General features: G+C 38.1%; 1 protein-coding gene across 14 annotated transcripts in view; it reads right to left on the minus strand.

Moving 5' to 3' along the window:
• The window catches only part of CUL2 (cullin 2), a 95,674-nt gene that overhangs the window by 67,514 nt on the left and 8,474 nt on the right, over window positions 1–19,686 (minus strand). For all 14 annotated transcript variants that reach the window (XM_038389885.2, XM_043509564.1, XM_043509560.1 and 11 more), the window contains 3 exons: window positions 19,292–19,430; window positions 9,988–10,090; window positions 9,206–9,300 (listed from right to left, as the gene is read on the minus strand). In XM_038389885.2, coding sequence (XP_038245813.1) covers window positions 9,206–9,300; window positions 9,988–10,090; window positions 19,292–19,410 — 317 coding nt within the window. In that variant the 5' untranslated portion in view covers window positions 19,411–19,430. The remainder of the gene's footprint in view (window positions 1–9,205; window positions 9,301–9,987; window positions 10,091–19,291; window positions 19,431–19,686) is intronic.

The raw sequence follows: 19,686 nt of genomic DNA on the forward strand, positions 1-19,686 counted from the left end.
CTTCCCTGTTACCTTACCCAGGGAAAAGGGACCTATTTAGCCTGGGGCTAATATATCTGCCTTCTATTACTCTCCTATAGCCATCTGGCCTGACCATGTCACAATACTCAACGTTTTCTGAAAAGCAGGACGTTTTAAAACATCTAAGTTGGGCACCCAAAAATTACTAATCATTCAAAAATCTTGGCCAATATTTCTCTATGTAATTAAAGTGGGGGGAATCATATTTAATAGAAAAATTAAGGAAGAGAGATAGGGGAATTGTACTCTATAAAGCAGTAGCTTCGTAAAGGATTTATGAATTATTGATAAACAGACTATGAGCTAGGAGATGTAATGCTATGCTAAAAGGACAAATACAAGTCTTGGTTGAATAAATGGGAATATCAAAAGTAAATATGTAATATTTACCATTGTACATGGTATTAGGGAGACCACTACCAAAACAGCATGTCCACACTTTCACTTCAAGAAAGTAAGTTTTCTATTTTTCTTCATGTCAAAGAAATATCATCAATGACAACACATGAAACATGTGCTCTTCAAAGTGCAGGGTAAGTAAAAAAAGGTTTATTGTGTCCATTGTGCAGTTAAGGTCTTAACAGTGCTGTAAAGGGGAAAAGAGCAAGTAGTGTATTGGACAGATCCTTTAGCAGGTAAACATTCCCTTCTGTAATAATGTGCCACGCCCTGAGAGGGGAAATTGTAATTCAAAGTCTGTAGGACTTGAAGCTTGCCTCTTTAATTTACAGTCTTGAAATTAAGACAAGATAAAATGCTGTATGCCTGTTCCAGCTCCAATTGGCGCGTCTCATTCAACTAAGCTGGGTAGCAGGATCCGAGCATGGTTTCCAGTCCCATGATATACCAGGCTGCTGATGGCAACTGTAGTTTTGACACTATAAACAAGGATACTCTCTTCCTCCTCCACTCAAAATCACAACTGTGGGTGCTCAGGCCGCAGAGTGATGGAGGTCCTGTCCCAGCAGGAACATTTTCCTAGAGTCCAAGGCCAGAAGAGACCACTGTTATCTAGTCTGACCTCTTCTATTACTAGGCCATAGAACTTCTCCAAAGTCAGTCCTAGGGCATAAGTTGTAGACAAACCATACACTCTTGAGTTAAAATGGCCAGTGATGGAGAATCCATCACAACCTTTGATAAATTGTTCCAATGTTAATTATTCTCACTAGTAAAAATGTACACCTTATTTCCAGTCTGAAATGGTCTAGCTTCAACTTCCAGCTACTGAACATAACGGGGCATAATAGGTCAGACCAAAGGTCCATCTAGCCCAGCATCTCGTCCTCTGACAGTGGCCAATGCCAGTTACCCCAGAGGGAATCAACAGAGCAGGAATTCATCAAATGATCCATCCCTTGCCACCCATTCCCAGCTTCTGGCAAACCGAGGCTAGGGCAGTAGTTCTCAACTTATCACTGTAGGCCACATATGCGTTACCTGGGCTACAGGGGTAAAGCGCCCTCAGCCCCAGACCCCGCTGTGCTGGATATCCAAGACCCCACTGAGCTGCCAGAAACCTGGACCCTGCCGTGCAGGCTGGCCTTTAGCACAACTGAAATGGGCCGCAATTGTGTGCTCAGTGGGTTGTACACGGCCCATGGGTTGAAAACCGGTGAGCTAGGAACACCATCCCTACCACTCCCGGCTAAGGGCCATTGATGGACCTACTGTCCATAAATGTATCTAGGTGTGGTTTTGTTTTTTTGTTTTTTTTAAAAAAGAACTCTGTTATAGCCTTGGCCTTCACAACATCCTCTGGCAATATTCTTATGTTCGAGATAGACAAAGACTGTTTTTAGCCTGGTGGCTTGGTCACTATTTCAATTTCAAATTCAACATTTCCACCCCTCAGAGAAATTGGGCACAGAAAAACAAGCTCATCTACCTCAAGGAAACAGATCAATGTGAAGGCTATTGAAACGGTATAACACACAGATGTTTACTTTTTTATTCTTTTATGTCGGTTTTCATATAACTTTAGTGTAATGTTAAGTAAAATGAATCCATGACCTGAGCTTGTGTGTCCAATAGAAATATTATCTCCTGGTAATAAGTTTGAGAACCACGAACACGAATCCTCAAATACAAAACTCCAAGCACAATTACTTGTTTCAGATAACAGCATTACCATAAGTTAAAAGGATTCCATGCTATTTCAGTGGTTCCCAAAACTTTAACCACCTGCGAACCCCTTTCATTAAAATCAAGTCTCGTGAATCCCTTCCTAAAAATCAATAGTTCCATGGATTTTCTCCTTTACCTCAGCATAAATTATAAAGCTGTGATCTTAGAAATACACTATTAATCATTACAGTATTTTTATTACATTATGAAAACAGCAACCCTCTTCCAAGATCTCACTTTTGTAGCTTGTATCACTTTTGATTAAGCTGGTTATAAAACAATGCTCCTGTCAGAGGTGCCAGTAAAAAAAGGGGTGTAGGGCTGAAGTCCCCATGCACTCTGGGAGGGCACTGCTGGAAAAGTGGAGGGCCCATGGAGGCCACATGATCCTGGTCGCCCCCACCTACTGGCACCTCTGGCTCCTATGTTGCATCAAGGAGTATCAGATGTGAAACAGCATGAAGTTATTTAAGAAGCCAACCCAAAGAGTTCCTCCTACTCAAGCATTCAAGTCTTGAGCAGTCCAGGAAAATGCCGCACATAAAGCTTAAACTTGTTCTTCATAATAATTTAAACACACTAGCAGCCTATTTAATTTTAAAAACAGCAAAAAATATCCACCTCCCTTTCTATTTCGTAAAAGGAGTCTTGAAGTTTAAACCTCCTCAGTTGGATAGATATGCTTGCTTTGATCCGCTTAGCTCTTGGAAGTCTCCAAGATTCTGAGCTGCTGGCTTCGTACTGCCCAGGGTCCTTATGGAACCTCCTGTAACATGGGAGTTCATGAAGCCCAGTTTGGGAACCACTGTGCTATTTTTTTGCCTTTGTAACAAAAAGAAAAAAAAAACAAAAACAAAAACAAATTAACCAGTGCATCCATATAAGCCTTAGGGTGAAAATACCACAAATTAGAAGTCAAACCAAAAATCTCCCCACTATCCTTCCAACACCCTGATACAGGAAAACCTCAATTGTAAAAGTCTGAGGGGACACCTAAAACTTTCCTAACAACTGAGATTTCAAAAAAATAATGGGGAAATAGCCTATTGGGCTAGAGCACACAAGACATTTTAGATTTAAAGGAAATAATTTAACACTGACGGTAATAAAACAGGTTTACCTATAAATACAGGAACAACCTTGTATCGGGCCCAGTAAGTCAAAGACTATGTCTACACTTCCACTTATGTTGGCAAAATTTACGTCGCTCACTGGTGTGAGAAACCACCATGAAGTGACATAAATTTTGCCTGCCTAAGTGCTCGTGTGCGTAGCACTATGTTGTGGGAGATGCTCTCCCCCATCGGCAGAACATGGCTACACGAACGATCTTACAGTGGCACAGCTGTATCGGTACAGCTGTGCCACTGTAAGCTTGATAGTGTAGACATGGCTTAAGGGAAGACTATTCTGGCGTCAAAGATTCTTCACTGAGAATCGTGTCTCCAGTCCCTGACATTCAAAACTAGCGTCAGTTAACAGAAGCACACGAGCTTAACTCAACTGACAGTATCCATTAATACTGAAGTTTCAAACTGGATAAATCATACCAGATGTTAAGTGGTTTTTTTTGTTTTGGTTTTTTTGGGGTAGGAGGGGGGAGTAGAGGGAGGAGAATCTAATGGCCAACATCATCTGGTACTGTGATGCTCAACTGGTATGAGCAGCAGTAGAAAAAACAACGCCCTACGTTCTAATTATGCCGCTGGTCACCAATTCACAACGTCTGTTTAAGTTTACAGATCTGTAAGATAGGGATAACTACCCGTCAGAACTTTGTGAATACTCATTAATATTATCAGAGTCAAATTATCAAAAGCGCTACAAGTACTATTACAGCCAGTGATCTTGAGACTCCAGCGTCAGCATACATTTAAAATGGAACAATGTTATACACAGAAGTAGACTCTTTTGAAGAGCTTACAGCTAGAGGACATCATGAATGTCAAGTCTTTAATGCTAGTGACATTTTTAATAAAACAAAACTCTGCTCATATTCAATATAGATACAAGTATCAATTCAACTTGTTCACCTTTCACTCCTGGTAAGTGGATGCAATTCAGAACTCAGAGAGCCAAGTTTTCAAATCTAACTATAGCAGCAGACAGCATTAATTCAATTGTATGCATACATTATTTCAATGATGTGACATATAGACATTCAAGGAATTAACTTCTGAAGTGGTGAAGATGCCTCATGTATAGAAAGTTATTCCCTAAAGAGATTAGAGTACAGCAAGGAAGACTAGAGAAATAAAAAGGTTATGTATTAACACAGTAAACATTCACATAGATCATTTGATGTGCCTACAATGGAGAGTCATTTTAAGCAATTCAGAGGAGTGAAATTTTGGAATAGCCTTCCAAGGAAAGCAGTGGGGGCAAAAGATCTATCTGGCTTTAAGATTCTACTCGATAAGTTTATGGAGGAGATGGTATGATGGGATAATGGGGTTTTGGTAAGTAATTGATCTTTAAATATTCAGGGTAAATAGACCAAATCCCCTGAGATGGGTTATTAGATGGATGGGATCTGAGTTACCCAGGAAAGAATTTTCTGTAGTATCTGGCTGGTGAATCTTGCCCATGTGCTCAGGGCTTAGCTGATTGCCATATTTGGGGTGGGGAAGGAATTTTCCTCCAGGGCAGATTGGAGAGGCCCTGGAGGTTTTTCGCCTTCCTCTGTAGCATGGGGCATGGTTGACTTGAGGGAGGCTTCTCTGCTCCTTGAAGTCTTTAAACCATGATTTAAGGACTTCAATAGCTCAGACATGGGTGAGGTTTTTCATAGGAGAGGGTGGGTGAGATTCTCTGGCCTGCACTGTGCAGGAGGTCAGACTAGATGATCAGAATGGTCCCTTCTGACCTTAGTATCTATGAACCTATCTATGAAAAAAAATTCCAAGGGTAAGAGGATGTTTTGGCAGATGGAAAAATGGGCAGTTTTGGAACTAAAAGCACAGTACATAGCAGAAACTCACACCATTAAAGCCACTAGGGAAAGCATGTATGAGATCGACAACAGAAATAAGCTACAATGTTTAACGTTGTTTCTCATTTAGCTCTTATGTTGGTAGCTGAACTACCAGAATTGTAATCATGGACCTCAACTAGGAGATTCTGGCACATCAGAATTCTAAAACAGAAATTTATTCAAAGTCAAATATTCCTTTGTACCAGTTTTAGCAAATGAATTCTATAGCTTGGGAAAGGGAGTGTCATTTATAATGTTTGTATAGTGAAGAGCATAATGAGCCAGGCTTGTCCCTTAGGTACTACTACAACAAAGAAAGATCTATGGGAAAGATGACAACTTATAAAAAGGTGGTTATATATCAAATTTAATCTTGATAATAGAATCCTATTTTGAAATGGAGTTCAGACTTGTTTTTAATAGGGAAAATCGAAATATGTTCAGCAACCTTGAGATAAAAAATATGATTAACTCCTTACTCATCAGTTTTTTCCCCACCAAGCATTTTGCAGAAGTGCTTTGTACAATACTTTAATGTATCAAATCTTAATGACATTTAGAAGATTGTTCTGTGTTAATTTAAAGAGGACCAACAAATGCAGATGCGAAATTACTTTATTATTTTAGCACAGGTACCTCTAGGACCTTAAAATCTTTGTGTTACTTAGTTTTAACAGCCAAACAATTTAAGATTCACAACCTAGATTAAAGACACATCGCTACTAGACTGTATTTAACTCAAAGATTAAAAGAAATGGAAGAATGATAAGGTTCAGCTGATTTTACTTGCATGAAGCATTAAGAACATTAATTTTCTTACCACTAATACAAAACTTATCTTTAGCATGTATTTTACATTATTCAGGCCTTTAAAGTGCCTTTATCAGGAAGCTTTAGACAAGAATGTACTAAATGCAATGTGATTCATGCTCCATAGCTTCCATATTCATGCAATACTTATGTCCATAATATCCACTGATTGCTAGTTGTCTTGTAGCTAATGGGAATGTTTTTGAATTAGCCAGTGAAGTACAAAAAAAGCTGCCATTTGGCTCTCTGAATTGTTTTTACATATCTCTTACTCTAAGAGCAGTGGCATCCCCAATACTACAGTGAAAGTTGAAACATTTTCTTTTCAAATGCTTAAACACATAGAATATGGACATAAAAATGCCTTCTTAGCTGAAAGTTTTTCAGCTCCACAATATTGTCTGCAAAACAGGAATAAAAATTAGGGCCAGTATTGCTGGCCCTGAATTTTAAAGGATAAAATATTGTTTCATCTAATTAAAAAACTGGCTCATTGTTGGCAGGTCGATTACTCAGATATTGTAATTCAGATAAGCCTGTACTTTTTTAACCCTCTAAGTAACATGTACCACATTTACACAAAGGGTCTCTTACAAAAACCCATGATCCAACATGTGTAAACTACAGTCATCACAAGTGACTAAATCACACATATGCCAGGAAGACACTCTACCCAAGGGGCTGGAATGGCTCTAACATCTGTAGTCTTCTTAGTTTAACTCCACACTTACTCAAAAATGGAACACTCCCAGAAAAATTACGCAAAAAACCGTGTCAGTGAAATCCAATTTATATATTACACAATATAACTGGATTTTTAATCATATGAATTTTTGAATTAGGATTACTGTCAATGCGTAATGGATTGGTATTTATGTGACTAGCAATACATTAACATGCACCACAATGTACATAGGGAGCAATTCTGCAAATAGTTAGGACTATGCACCTAAACACTCCTGTACAGAGTTCACACAAGAGTAACTATATGCACACTTGTAACTCTCTGCAGACACAGGCCCTCGCTGCACATGTATTGCATACCACCACCTGCGGATTTGAAAATGCCTTCAATAAGAATACACCGTTTAAAAATGCAGTGCAACTAATGCCCCTCATATGCTATGTTTACCCACTATTGTTCACGCCCTCTAAGGGCTTCTGAAACTGCTAGTATCTATCAATGTAAAATTTCAGTGGCTAGCAGCTGTATCTTCTAGTCATTATAGGCGTCAATTCCAATTTCAGCAAAGCCTAAGCTTGAAAGTAATATAGGGAAGACTAAAGGTCTAGGGAATGAGAAATGGTCAGTCAGTTTAAATAAATACTTAGGCTACAACAGTGAGTGGAGCAGTGATCCCCAAACTGTGGCTCCCTCATCCCCAAGGACTATTTGGCGAGGAACACAGCGGGACGTGGGCCAGCCCACACATGGAGCAAGCACCCAACTTCCAGCTCTGCTCCACCCCCAGCCTCATTCCTTCCCCAACACTGTTTGCTTTATCAAACTTTTGAATCAGCTCTTCACTCTTTCATGCATGCTACCTGTAAAGCCACTGCATTGTCCTTCAAATTTCTCTTTACCATACTTCTGCCATGATGCCTATAAAACATTTGACAATTAGACAACTGGAGTGATGTAACTGCTGTTTATTAGTTGAGGATTATGATCAGTATGCTATCATGTGCTTAAGTCAACTATTTGTCATATCCACCTGGTAACTTGTCTTATATTTAAATTATAAGGTCTTGGGGCATGGATCAACTTTTTGCTATGTTGCACAGTGTGTACACAATGGGTCTGATCCTCAACTGGGGCCTCTAGGCACTACCACAAGACCAAAAAAAAAACCTACACACAAAGTTCAAAGTAGAGAAGGTTGCATCCTTTTCTTCCTCTTACAGCATAAATTAAACTTCTTTCTAGGCATGTTTGGAAAGGAGCCACTCCCTTAGCTTAATCAATTGGCACCAAGTCTATCAGTTCAAATAAACCCTTTGAGTAGAAAGAACAGGAAAAGCAAATTTAAGAAACTAACTTATGTATATAAAAACTGAATGCTGTGTTGCAAGCCTAGAATCTTCATCCAACAAGTTCTTCAGAAACTATACAGGTTTCCACCTTTATACCAGAGACCAAAGATAACATTTTTATTTTCATATGGAGTTCTCAATATACAATAATTTAGAAAAAACCTTGAGAAAAGCAGGATTTTTAAAGAGATATTGTAAGTGAGACATGATATAGTCCTCACAAACAAACTTGTGAAGCTTTTACACTTCCAAAAGAAAAAAAAAACAAACCAATGAAGTGTCAAATTTAAAGTTTTACATTATATACAGCAAGAACATCAGTATTAACTTGTCTTCTCCTGTTCTTTCCACCCACTAGGGGGTCTCATGCACTCGTGCTGCTTTGCATGCATGGAAAGAAAACAGCTATCCATAAAAGGGTTTTATTTTAAAATGTCAGTGGGCAAAAATGAAACCTAACAAATCTAACCTAATAACTACTCTTACCTACCTAAAAAGGTACTAAAGTAATAGCCTAATCCCTAGAAGCAAGGGATGTAAATGCTGCCAATGTTCCATCTTGCAGTCACAGGCAGTAAGAAGGAACTGAGCGATGGTTGAGGCCTCATTATCCTATATGCCTTTCGCTACAGGAATCAAGAGGCCATCCAGGGTGCAGATTCCAACCCAAAGGAAGGGCACTGCTATTCAAAAAGGCCTTGCCTGAAAGATCAGATTCTATTTGCACCAAGGATGGAAACTGCATCACTCGAACAATTCTTACATACAAGAACATTAGAGAACTACAGAGAGATAAGGTAGGTGAGGTAATATCTTTTCTTGGACCAACTTCTGTGGTAACAGAGAGAAGCTTTTCGAGCTATAAAGAACTCCCTCCTATCCTTAATGCACGTAGAAATGGAGAAGGGAGTTGGCACAACTTGGCCAGCTAACTTTCTGTGGACCACTAGCATGTGTTCCACAGATCATCACTAGATCATCCCCATAGTTTGGGAACCATTGCACTAAATACTAATTGAGATCACAATCCTATTTCATATAGACCATTTATCATGAAATTTTAACACTGTAGTCAATGATCTGGGCCATATTCTAACCATGGCTAAAGCTACCACCATATTAGGTGAGCACTCATCTTCTACAGCATTCTTTATTCAACTCTGTACAAATTATTCTCAAAACTTCCTTACTCCAGCGATCTCCAGTTACATCGCTGAAAAACTTGTTAGCAAAATTTACCTGTATAAACAGTCCATGTAGTCGGCCCCTTTACTGTATTCTTCCCAGTATCTATAATACATAACCAGTACTTGTTCTTCAGATTCCAGAACACGCTATGAAGGAAAAAACATGCTATATTATAAACGTTTACTTCCAAATGTAATGGCAAAATATTGTATATCTATGCATGTGCAGTATATTATAATTTTGATAGCATAGAGTCAATTGATTACTATGAGTTTTAGTAGTGTACTTCAAGCCACAAAGACAAACTGAGACAGTCCCTATTTCAGAGAAACTTAATTTATACTACATGCTGGAAAAAAATATAGTTTGATTGAGTCAATGGGTATATGAATGACAAAAAAATAGAACTGCTGAAATATCTTCATTAGTACATGTTTATAATGCAAATACTCTATTGGACAATGCTTTGGTAATGTAGTTTTCTGTGCTTCCCCATCCTCTCCCCCACCTCCTATTTTAAACTTTTTTTTTTTTTAAACCAGTAAACTATCAAGAAATAAGTGGCTTTTGGAAAACTATTCAAATAATTTTAGTTGAAGTTATCCAGTCACACTAAATGCATTTACAATCCCCCTCAAGCCAACAAAATGTAACAAAATTGTACCACTTTTGGGTTATGAGACAATGTTTTATATTCCCTTTAAGGAGTAGTGAAAGCAGCAAGAATATACTTTTAACCTTGTCAGCTACAGCTATCCACATAGGACTTGCAGAAAATATCTTTGTTATATACAGTGACAAAACATGCATACTTTTAGTCATATAATAGTTACCTTGTGCAAATGGCGTACATGATTTTCCAAAAAAAATTTCGTCTCAGTATAAAGTCTCTCTCCAAGAGGTTCTGGATAGGCCACACATAAAGCATAAATGTCCCTGAGTTTGAAGTCAAGGTTTAAAAGGTTCTTTAAATAGGTTTTGTAAATTTAAATTTATACTTATGTTTTTCACATTTTGGATAGAACAAACAGTTATAATGTGTCACACAGGTGTCTGCACAATACTTCTTTGGATACCATTTCTTGGAACAGTAAGACATTAGGCACACATTTTTAAAACACCTCGGCCAAAGTACAAAGTACGTTTAGACACCTAAAAAATAGCCTGATTTTCAAAGTGCTGGGTAACCCACAATTCAGTGATTAGCGCTGTTGAAAATTCGATCCCTTATTGTCTAAAGATGAATTTAGAAGTCTAAATTGAGGCGCACTTTTTAAAGTCTTGCATGATTAGCTTTACTAAAAGCATATGGTCTTAAGACAAGTTACCACTTCATTGCATTTTTAGAGATGTATGAAGTCAGTGAATTACCACCACACATACTAAGAAAGAAATAAATTTTTATGTGTGTTTTGGAATCCTAGTATTTAACTGTATTAGTAAAAAGTCTTTTGTAGTGGAAACTAAACAATGAAGTTGATGGATTTTTGACAAGTATTTACCTTGCTCTGTAAGAAATGCAACTTCCCTGGTTTCTGAAGCTGTGACTTTTTAAAATAAAAAGATTAGGTAATCTCAAAAACTGAATAATTATTTTTCACTCTCAACCAAAATAGATTTTTTATTTGCCAAAAATCACCCCATCCTATATAGAATTAGGAGTGTATTAGAATTTTTATGCTTGCTATTTTTGGGGTATGGAGAGAAACCGACACTGAAGAATGGATCCACTTTTGCTCTTAAGACTTGCTTAGTTAAGTGTGACTGTAAAGCAAGCACAAAGCATGTAGTTGGGAAAGTTTACTAGAAAAAGTAATTTTTTTCAACAACGTGGTCAAGGAAGCAATATACATTTTAGAATAAAGATGATTCCTTTACAGGTATTAGGGTCATTAGGCAATTTTTTTTAGTACGTATTGCTTAGTAACCTTCGAAAAGTAGAAAGGCAAAAGAAAAAAAATAAGTGAAAAACCCCTTCATGCTGATCCATTTTGGTAAGTTTATGTAATCCTTGCTAGAAGTACAGTACCTTAGAAATAAGCCTTTGCATACAAAAGATTATATGAACTGCAACATAGCACACATGACCCATCTTCCTCTAATCATATCTTAAAGTTAATGTAGTACAGCATGTTTGTATGCCTGCTAAAAAGTTTAAAAGGAGATGGACAGCAGGCAAGCCATTTGCTCATTCAACACCAATAAAAGAACAAAGAAGTTTCAAAGAAATTTTCCAAACCTACCTGTAATTCTTAGTTTTAAATGCAAGTGATAGTATGAAAATACTGAAGTACAAACACAAACAAGTCAGAAAGGGGGTTATGTGGCAGCTGGCATCTTAGAAGCCAAGAATTGTAATCTGTGTGTGGAGTATTAATAGAAAACTTTTCAAGAAGGGTTCTCCTCAGCATGTAAAGAGGGAAGGAAATTATTGGGTGGAAACCCTGGTAAAACACATTTATCATTTAACAGTGTGGTTGTCACCATGCCAATGATTCATAGGGATGACTTATTAGAAACAGCAGGACCTAGCTGAACTTCCATGTTGATCACTTAGAGTGAGGATTAGCCAGTTTGAAAAAATCTTGATACATGGGATGAATGGATACAGTAGGTCTTCTCTGGGAAAATTAAGGACATTCGCTATGTCGTCATGTTGAACTCATTCGCAAAGAAATTCCTTCCTGAAGAAAAAGCGATTATATGACACTTACGCAGCCTGCTGAAAGTGATTTTTCAGGGAAACAGTATGCAAATGTAGCTCACTTTCCACAATACTGTAGCACAGAAAACAGAATAGTGGAGAAAAAGTAATCTCTATTTTTTCCTTGTCAACAGACAGGCTGGGTTTGGTTGCAGGGGTGGAACCCAAACACAGAAGGTGCAGCAGCACGATGGTAGAGATGGTCTCTCAAATTCTCCATTACAGAATACCATCATATCCTCCTGGGTGGGGATCAGTGAATAGTTCTGTGCACTCCGATTCTGGGAAGATCCTTGGCTTTAGGAAGGAAAGGGGGGGGGGGAAAAAAGCAGCAGGCATACAGGCAGTATGCTTGGACATGGTTAACAGGACAGCAAATCCCTGGCATTCTTGCCCTTGAAAAATTACATCTTTGCATTGATATTTGACACAGAGATGCAAAACTTGGGAACACCCCACTGGGACACTAAAATGAAAAATTGATTGAGACACTTACTCCCACGTGAAGCTGCAGACTGCTTAGCCACTCTATTGTGGAGTCAAGCGTGTACCTTCTTGAATAAAAGCAAGCAACTGAATCCACTGGAGAAGGACTGTGGTGTCTAAAGAAAAGAGCCCCCAGGATTCTGCTATTTATTTACTATTCTATAGTCAAGATTTTGACATGGATGAAGAAATGAGCTTAGTCCAGGCAAGACTGTAGGTCTTGTATAGTCTGATAGTTCCAACTTCAGGGGTAACAGGAGACAAATTTTGATTCATGGTCCCCTTTGCACTGAGTGGACTCACATGCATCTCTGTTGGTGGAATCTTTAGTTTCTTTTCCTTCAGGAAGCTGTGCGGCCAGCTTCTGAGAATCAAACTTGAAGAGTCCTCATGGGCAGAAGGCAAGATGTTTATACAGACCACCACAGTACACAGCAACCTCATGAGGGTACCAATAATTCTGGATAGACTAAGTGACAGAAACCAGTTTCCATCCTGAGCTTGCTGATTTTCATGAGCAAGATGTGCCCTTCAAGTGCCAGAACTGCTCACTGTGCCATTCAGCCTGGGGACCACAAAGAATACAGAGTAAAATCCCTTAAATGCTGCTCTCTCAGTGGGACAACTTAAGTGCCTCAGTTTCCTAAAGTTAGAGATCAGTGTTGACACTATATGTCACTATAAGACTGGAGAAAGCTGGGGATAGTTTGTTGTGAAGAGCAGGATTAAAGGAGCTCCACAGCATATCCTAATTCATATCCTCTAAACCCTGTGTGTATACGAGATAGTTTGTTTATTTTTAATACATAGAAAGTCTTGCCCTTACTTTAGTGCCATAAGAAGGCATCAAAATGGCTTTTGCTGGATCTAAAGAGGCTCTAACCCTAGTTCCCCTTCCCATCATTCCAAGCCTTTCCAACATACAGAAAATTCTCTTTTTTCTTACAGCCTCAGGCTCAGAAAATCTTCCATCCTTGTAGCCAGTAAAGGAATTGTCCCTTTCCACTAGGCGCCATAATTGCTTTGGCCAAATGACTCAACAAAAGCTTTTTTAAAATAAAACACAGATGAAGCTACTCGACTTATCCATCTGCCTTCCAGGTAAGCAAGCACACCTGCTTAGGTTAGAAGCGATAGCAAAAGTAGAGAATTTAATAGTGTCAAATGCAAACTCTACCAGAAATGCAGATGGTAGAATTCTCTCTCAGTACTAAACTTAAATTTTCTTGCCCTGACAGACCTAACTCGTTACTCAAGGCTATCCTGTTAAAATAAGTTGTTTTGACAGAAGCCCGAGTAATACCTGCCAAAGCATTAGAATTCTTCCCCAGAAAATTATGATCTATTTGGTCTTTAGGGAAGTAGTATCCCTTAGCTGGGATAAACTTTAGACTTAGCTAAGAAACTAAAGCTGAAGCTACAGCTACTAGAGGAATCTGCTCAACTACTTCTTGACTTCTGTAAGCATGTTGAATATAAGCAACTACCTACATTGTTTGGATTTCACAGGGACTTCCCACTGTAAGCAAATAATTTTCTTTATCGATTTGTGCACTAGTATCACCAACTCCTGTTTCACCCTTCAGAAAAGTATTTAACTCAGGTTGGATCTGCAGCTTCTCTAGCCAATGGAGTCAAACAGTAACTGAATCAGACAGGTTTCAGAGTAGCAGCCGTGTTAGTCTGTATTCGCAAAAAGAAAAGGAGTACTTGTGGCACCTTACAGACTAACAAATTTATTAGAGCATAAGCTTTCGTGAGCTACAGCTCACTTCATCGGATGCATTTGGTGGAAAAAACAGAGAGGAGATTGATATACACACACAGAGAACATGAAACAATGGGTTTTATCATACACACTGTAAGGAGAGTGATCACTTAAGATAAGCCATCACCAGCAGTGGGGGGGGGGAGGGGGAAGGAGGAAAACCTTTCATGGTGACAAGCAAGGTAGGCTATTTCCAGCAGTTAAAAAGAATATCAGAGGAACAGTGGGGGTGGGGGGGGGGAGAAATACCATGGGGAAATAGTTTTACTTTCTGTAATGACTCATCCATTCCCAGTCTCTATTCAAGCCTAAGTTAATTGTATCCAGTTTGCAAAATTAATTCCAATTCAGCAGTCTCTCCTTGGAGTCTGTTTTTCAATCAGACGGACATTCTCTTGAATGCGGTATCAGGAATAAGAAGGAAAAAGTTTATTTTTGTGGTTCTTCCTTTCCTATCCTGGCACAAGAGTAAGCTCACTTTCTTTCTTGGTTGAAGTGGAAGAGCCTTCTAAGTAGCAATGGGACATTAAACAACAAATAATTTTTTTGCCTTTGATAGAATTATGTTTAGTTAGAAAAAAAAGTGACGTACTCAAACTGTTGGCTCCCAAAACAGAGCCCTGCTCCCAAAAAAAGGGTCAATTCACATACATGGCTAACTTAGAGATATTGGAGGTGATTCCTCCGTCAAACCTGTCCTCCCAGTTGGTTAAAAGAAATACCTCTTCCCTCACAAAGGAAGTGACCCTAAGAAAGAAAAGGGTGATTAAAAATCCCTGCTAATATGTCCCAAAAATATCCATTTCCAAACCAAGACATGCCTAGTCATTTCTGTCCTGGGGTCTCTCCTGTCCTTTTGGGAGATGGAATGGAATTCTGCTTCTACTACGCAAGGGTTTATCTTGAACAATGGAAGCCAACTGTCCTTTCATTTCAGCCGCTAAATCTGACAGCTGGTCAAGGCCAAATAAGTTGAGGCGCAACTGGCACATGTCCGTAAGTAGACAGAAGAGGTTGCAAGAGCATGTGTGCAACATTGTGAATGGCAGCTGCCACTTGCATTGTGCCTGAGCCAGCAATGCAAAACTAGGCTTGTCTCAGGATAAGGAGAGAATCTAGAAAGGGTGGATAAATATTACCAACCTAACCTCTGAGGTCCCCAAATCCTCCTGAATACTCACATCTCAAGGTTCAAAAACCCATTCAGATTAGACTCATATAGTAGCAGAAGTCTCTGAACTGATGCACTTTATCAGACAGAAGCAGAATTTCCAGAGAATTCTTGTACAGGCAAGTCATCTGGAACCAGCTGACAAGGGAAGCTCACATCCCATTCTGAAGATTGGCAGCCATGTCCATGCAACAAACTCCAACGTGAAGAAAGCCTGAATTATGCTGGCATCCTATTTAAGAGTGTAATTAAGATGGGAGTGTCAAAAAAATACAAAATGTAAATCCAGACTCCCCGATCTCTAGTCTCTTGCAAAATCCTTTGTGCAATGTTAGGGGGAAAACAAAGCAGGAAATGCTACTAGCATTTTATACCCAATTGAAATATTCTATATACAGTATCCTTTATTTCAGATGTCCCCAAGTCTATTTGGTTGGCTGAAAAAGTGACTATTCAAGGGTGAAAAGCCAAGACACCTGGAATTATGCAGTAAAGTGTGGATCTGGATATTGTGGAACAGACTAAAGGAAAAACAAAACGCCACACGATTCTGCACTGTTGAACATCATCTTTCTAAAGATTTACTTTTATTGTTAAACAGTGTGCGAAATAAAAAATGGCAGTTAGCTACCTTACCCCAATAAAATCTGCTAAAAGTACAGGTGTCCTGCTAGTTACTGATTAGAAGCTCTGCCACACCAAATTGTTCAATACTTTAACATTCTAAATTAAAAAGTTACTCTCAATAGCTAAGATACTTCAGTAACAAGTTTTAAACAAAAATAAACTAGCATCTGTACTGTGATAATGCTGCACAGTGCAATAATGCCAGAACGATTTTATTTCTGCGGAGGTGCAGGCAGAGGAAATCTGAAGGTCAAAGGTAACTAAAAATGAGTCATGCTTTAAATAAAAAGAGAGAGACAGTCTATGAGCAGCTCCTTATCAGAGGCAGGTAACACTATTCAGTTGGTATCCCAAACTCATTTATCCTGTTTTTGTCGTCATTTTAAAGAGGCTTGTTCTAAATAAAATGACAACCCTATAAAAAGAACATCAACCAACCTCAGGTTCTGTTGGAATAGAGGGGAGAACCAAATGCCAGCAATGAGGTTCATCCATTGAGAGCACCATCCCTCACTGAAATCCAGGACTCACTTTGACCACTCAACTCCATCTCAACTACTATAAGTAGGTCTCCATTTTTGCAGTGTACAACAGTACACTGCTACAAAATGTGGTCTAGAATCAATTGGATTCCTTTTTCTGTAGCAATATAAATACCAAGTTATTTACAGTAAATATTAGGTTTCTAATACCATACCACAGTTAAAAACTAAATACTTCCTCCTCCTCCCCCCCCCCCCAATTCTTCATACCCATCTTCTGGTTGTATCAGTTTATTTTAAAAGTTGATAGTATAAACAGATCAGACTGATCAATAGTGCTATAATGAGTAAGAGACTCAATACGACAGTTCAAAATGCCTTAGCCACATTACTTCTCTAGGTTACTAAGTTTAATAAAAGACAAGAAAAATAAGAGGCAAATGGTGTAACATTTCCTTCATATACATTTAAGACAAGTTAGTACAAGGTTAAAGCCCTTGCAAATATCTAAAATCTGAACTATCTTAAGAAACAGGTTGTTCCAAACTAAACTATGTTCATTTAAGCAAGACATCTGAAGCTGTTTTAGCAGGTGAGTTGGATCCACCTTATTAAAAAAAAGCGCTGGCTTTTTAAAACTAGCTTTTTATTTTTTAAAGTGCGATTGCAAGAGCATCTGAATTACTAAATGATTGTTCCAAATCTGAAATAAACCAACACTGACTGTACAGAAAAAAAAAAATGGGTAATGTCATTAAGTTTTGACTACCCACCAATGAGACTTGTGTTGATGTATATAATTTACTTAAGCTAGTAAAAGCTCCAAAAAGAGCCAATCTTTGCTTAGAAACTACAAGCTACAGAAGCTCATCCTGCTGCAGAGGATATTCCAAGAAGATCTCCTCCTCTCCTATAGCTGCAAGATGCCAAAATAGTCACTATGCTGCCACCTTCTTAAACATGGAGTTAAGAATTTTTGACCACTGGGGTCCTAGGAATTACATCAAGGGCCTCCACTAAGCATATTTTGGGAGTCTGCTAGTGTGTGTTCTCTAGCTGACCCATGGTCAGTCAGCTGCAGAGTAAGTTCTGAAGGGGGATCAGTACAAAATTGGTCATGCATGGTTCAAAAATAATCTCCATGTTCCTCACACAAAAGTTACAAACTGGGGTTATATAGGAAAAAGACAGTATTTTCCAACACAAAAATATATATATATATATATATATATATATATATATATATATATATATATATATATACACATTCAGCTCCAGATAGTGATTTATGAAGTAACAATTTCAAAGTCTCCTGAAACATGAGAAATGCTGCCAGCTTGAAGTTTTAAAATAATGGCTCCAATGTACACTTAAAAAAAAACCAAAAAACCTGTGATGAGTGATTTATCAGGGCATGAACACTTATCTTATTCCTTTGCAGGCTCTTGGAGTGTTAAACATAAATGTAAATTTGCAAGTATTTTGAATTGACTATTTAAAAAAAAAAAAAAGATTCTGGCTAACTTCTACATCTCAGAGCTACAGCCTTGCTTTATGTGATTGTAACATGTAGTTCTTAAACAGCTTATTTTGCTTTTCAGGAGTTGCACTTACTCTTTAACTGTAACAGAACAATTTGACAAAATCAAGTCCTCAAAGCCAAATCAGTAGTGACTTTTTAAATTATAGAAACAACAAGTGCTTTTTAAATCTGGCTGTCCCAAAGACACAGTGAGAAGTCATGACTCCAGAAGTGCAATTAGAAAAGGGCTTCTAATGCAAAAGCCATCAGAGAACTTATTGTCCTTGAAAGTGAAGTGGTAAGTGGACTTGCAAGAAACTCAATGTTAGGTTATTATTTAGGGACACAATAGAAAGCCATCTACTCTGAAATGCAAACACAGCTTGTTAAACAGGACGTAGATTCAAAAGGCTCTTCTTCCCTTTTTGTAAAATTTAATGTGGTAGAAATCTAGTTATCAAGTTTGTCCTGTAGTATGTGGACGCCTAGATCTGAAAATTACTGCTTGTCAGAGGGATTCAGATTGCAGGTGAGTCTCTGAGAGGTCACCTAGAATTCCCCATAACAAGGCAGCTTTTTCCTCTGAAGGCAAAAAAAGAGTCAATAGGTTATGTCTCTTCATTATGCTACAAGCCTATTTTAGTTGCGACAACAATGCTTCTCTCAAAAAAAGAAGATCCTTTATATCGTAAGACTATACGTAAGAGGGAAGGGTGAGTATCACCACAAACTATATTTAAGAAGGAAAAAAAAAAAAACCCCTATCCTTGGCTGTTGGAGAAGAATAAAATGGTATTAAAGCTGGATGTGAATTTCTAATCTGCAGAAATTTTTGCCTTGGCCACTGTTAATTAAGGAAGTGATTTGAGTTATAACAATTGTGTCTTTACATGCTATCAAGAATACTTAGAACTAATAAGTGGTTTTACTTCAGTGTACAATTAAAATAGCTTGCTTTTAGGAGGAGTCTCAACCAACAGATGTTTTGAATGTAGAACAGTTCCAGCATAGTGGAAGATTGATATAAATGAGTTTAACAAAAACAAATACCTCTTTGGAAGGGAAAGAAAATAAATTAAAACAGCTCTCATTACACCTACTAAGATTTATCCTGCTGAAAGAAATGTGGAAATAATCAAGGCTGAGTTTTTCACTTCTATACAAAAAGAATGAAAAACAAGTAACATTTGTACAAAACCCCAGGTCTTCCTTTCAGCGCCTCATCCAAAACTCATTGAAGTCAGTGAAATAAGCTCATTTGTTTTGATGGGTTTTGGAGCAAGCCCACATTACTGTGTTACAAAGTACGAGGGCCACTCTGTGCTAAAATATATTCATATGTAGAAAAATGAAGTCGAAATTCCGTTTAAAGGATACGAGAAGCGGTCATTCCATGTTGCTCTTTCAACATAATCCAACATTACAACAGCTTTAATTGTTGTTAGAAGTTTGTTCCATGTTTCATCAAAATCAACTACTCGTGGTTTCAGGGACATTGTGGGGATTTAGTGTTAATCTGTAGGGGGGCAGAAAAAAAAAAGTGTTAGTCTCAACCTCCTAAACATTAAGAAGCAGTCAAATGGAACATTTCAAGAGTTTTTAGAAAGTAACTGCTAGAGCCCTGAAACTCTTCTTCCTTTAAAGCAAATAGTAATTTCTTTAAAAGCATCACCTTTAAACTTTCTCTTTATATTAGAAAGAGATGTGTACTATGTACACTGGTGTAATATTGTGAATTAAGGACCCTATGTAAAAATTAAATGCACCTCTTA

The sequence above is a fragment of the Dermochelys coriacea genome, chromosome 2, assembly GCF_009764565.3.
Source record: "Dermochelys coriacea isolate rDerCor1 chromosome 2, rDerCor1.pri.v4, whole genome shotgun sequence".
NCBI classification, from domain to species: domain Eukaryota; kingdom Metazoa; phylum Chordata; order Testudines; family Dermochelyidae; genus Dermochelys; species Dermochelys coriacea.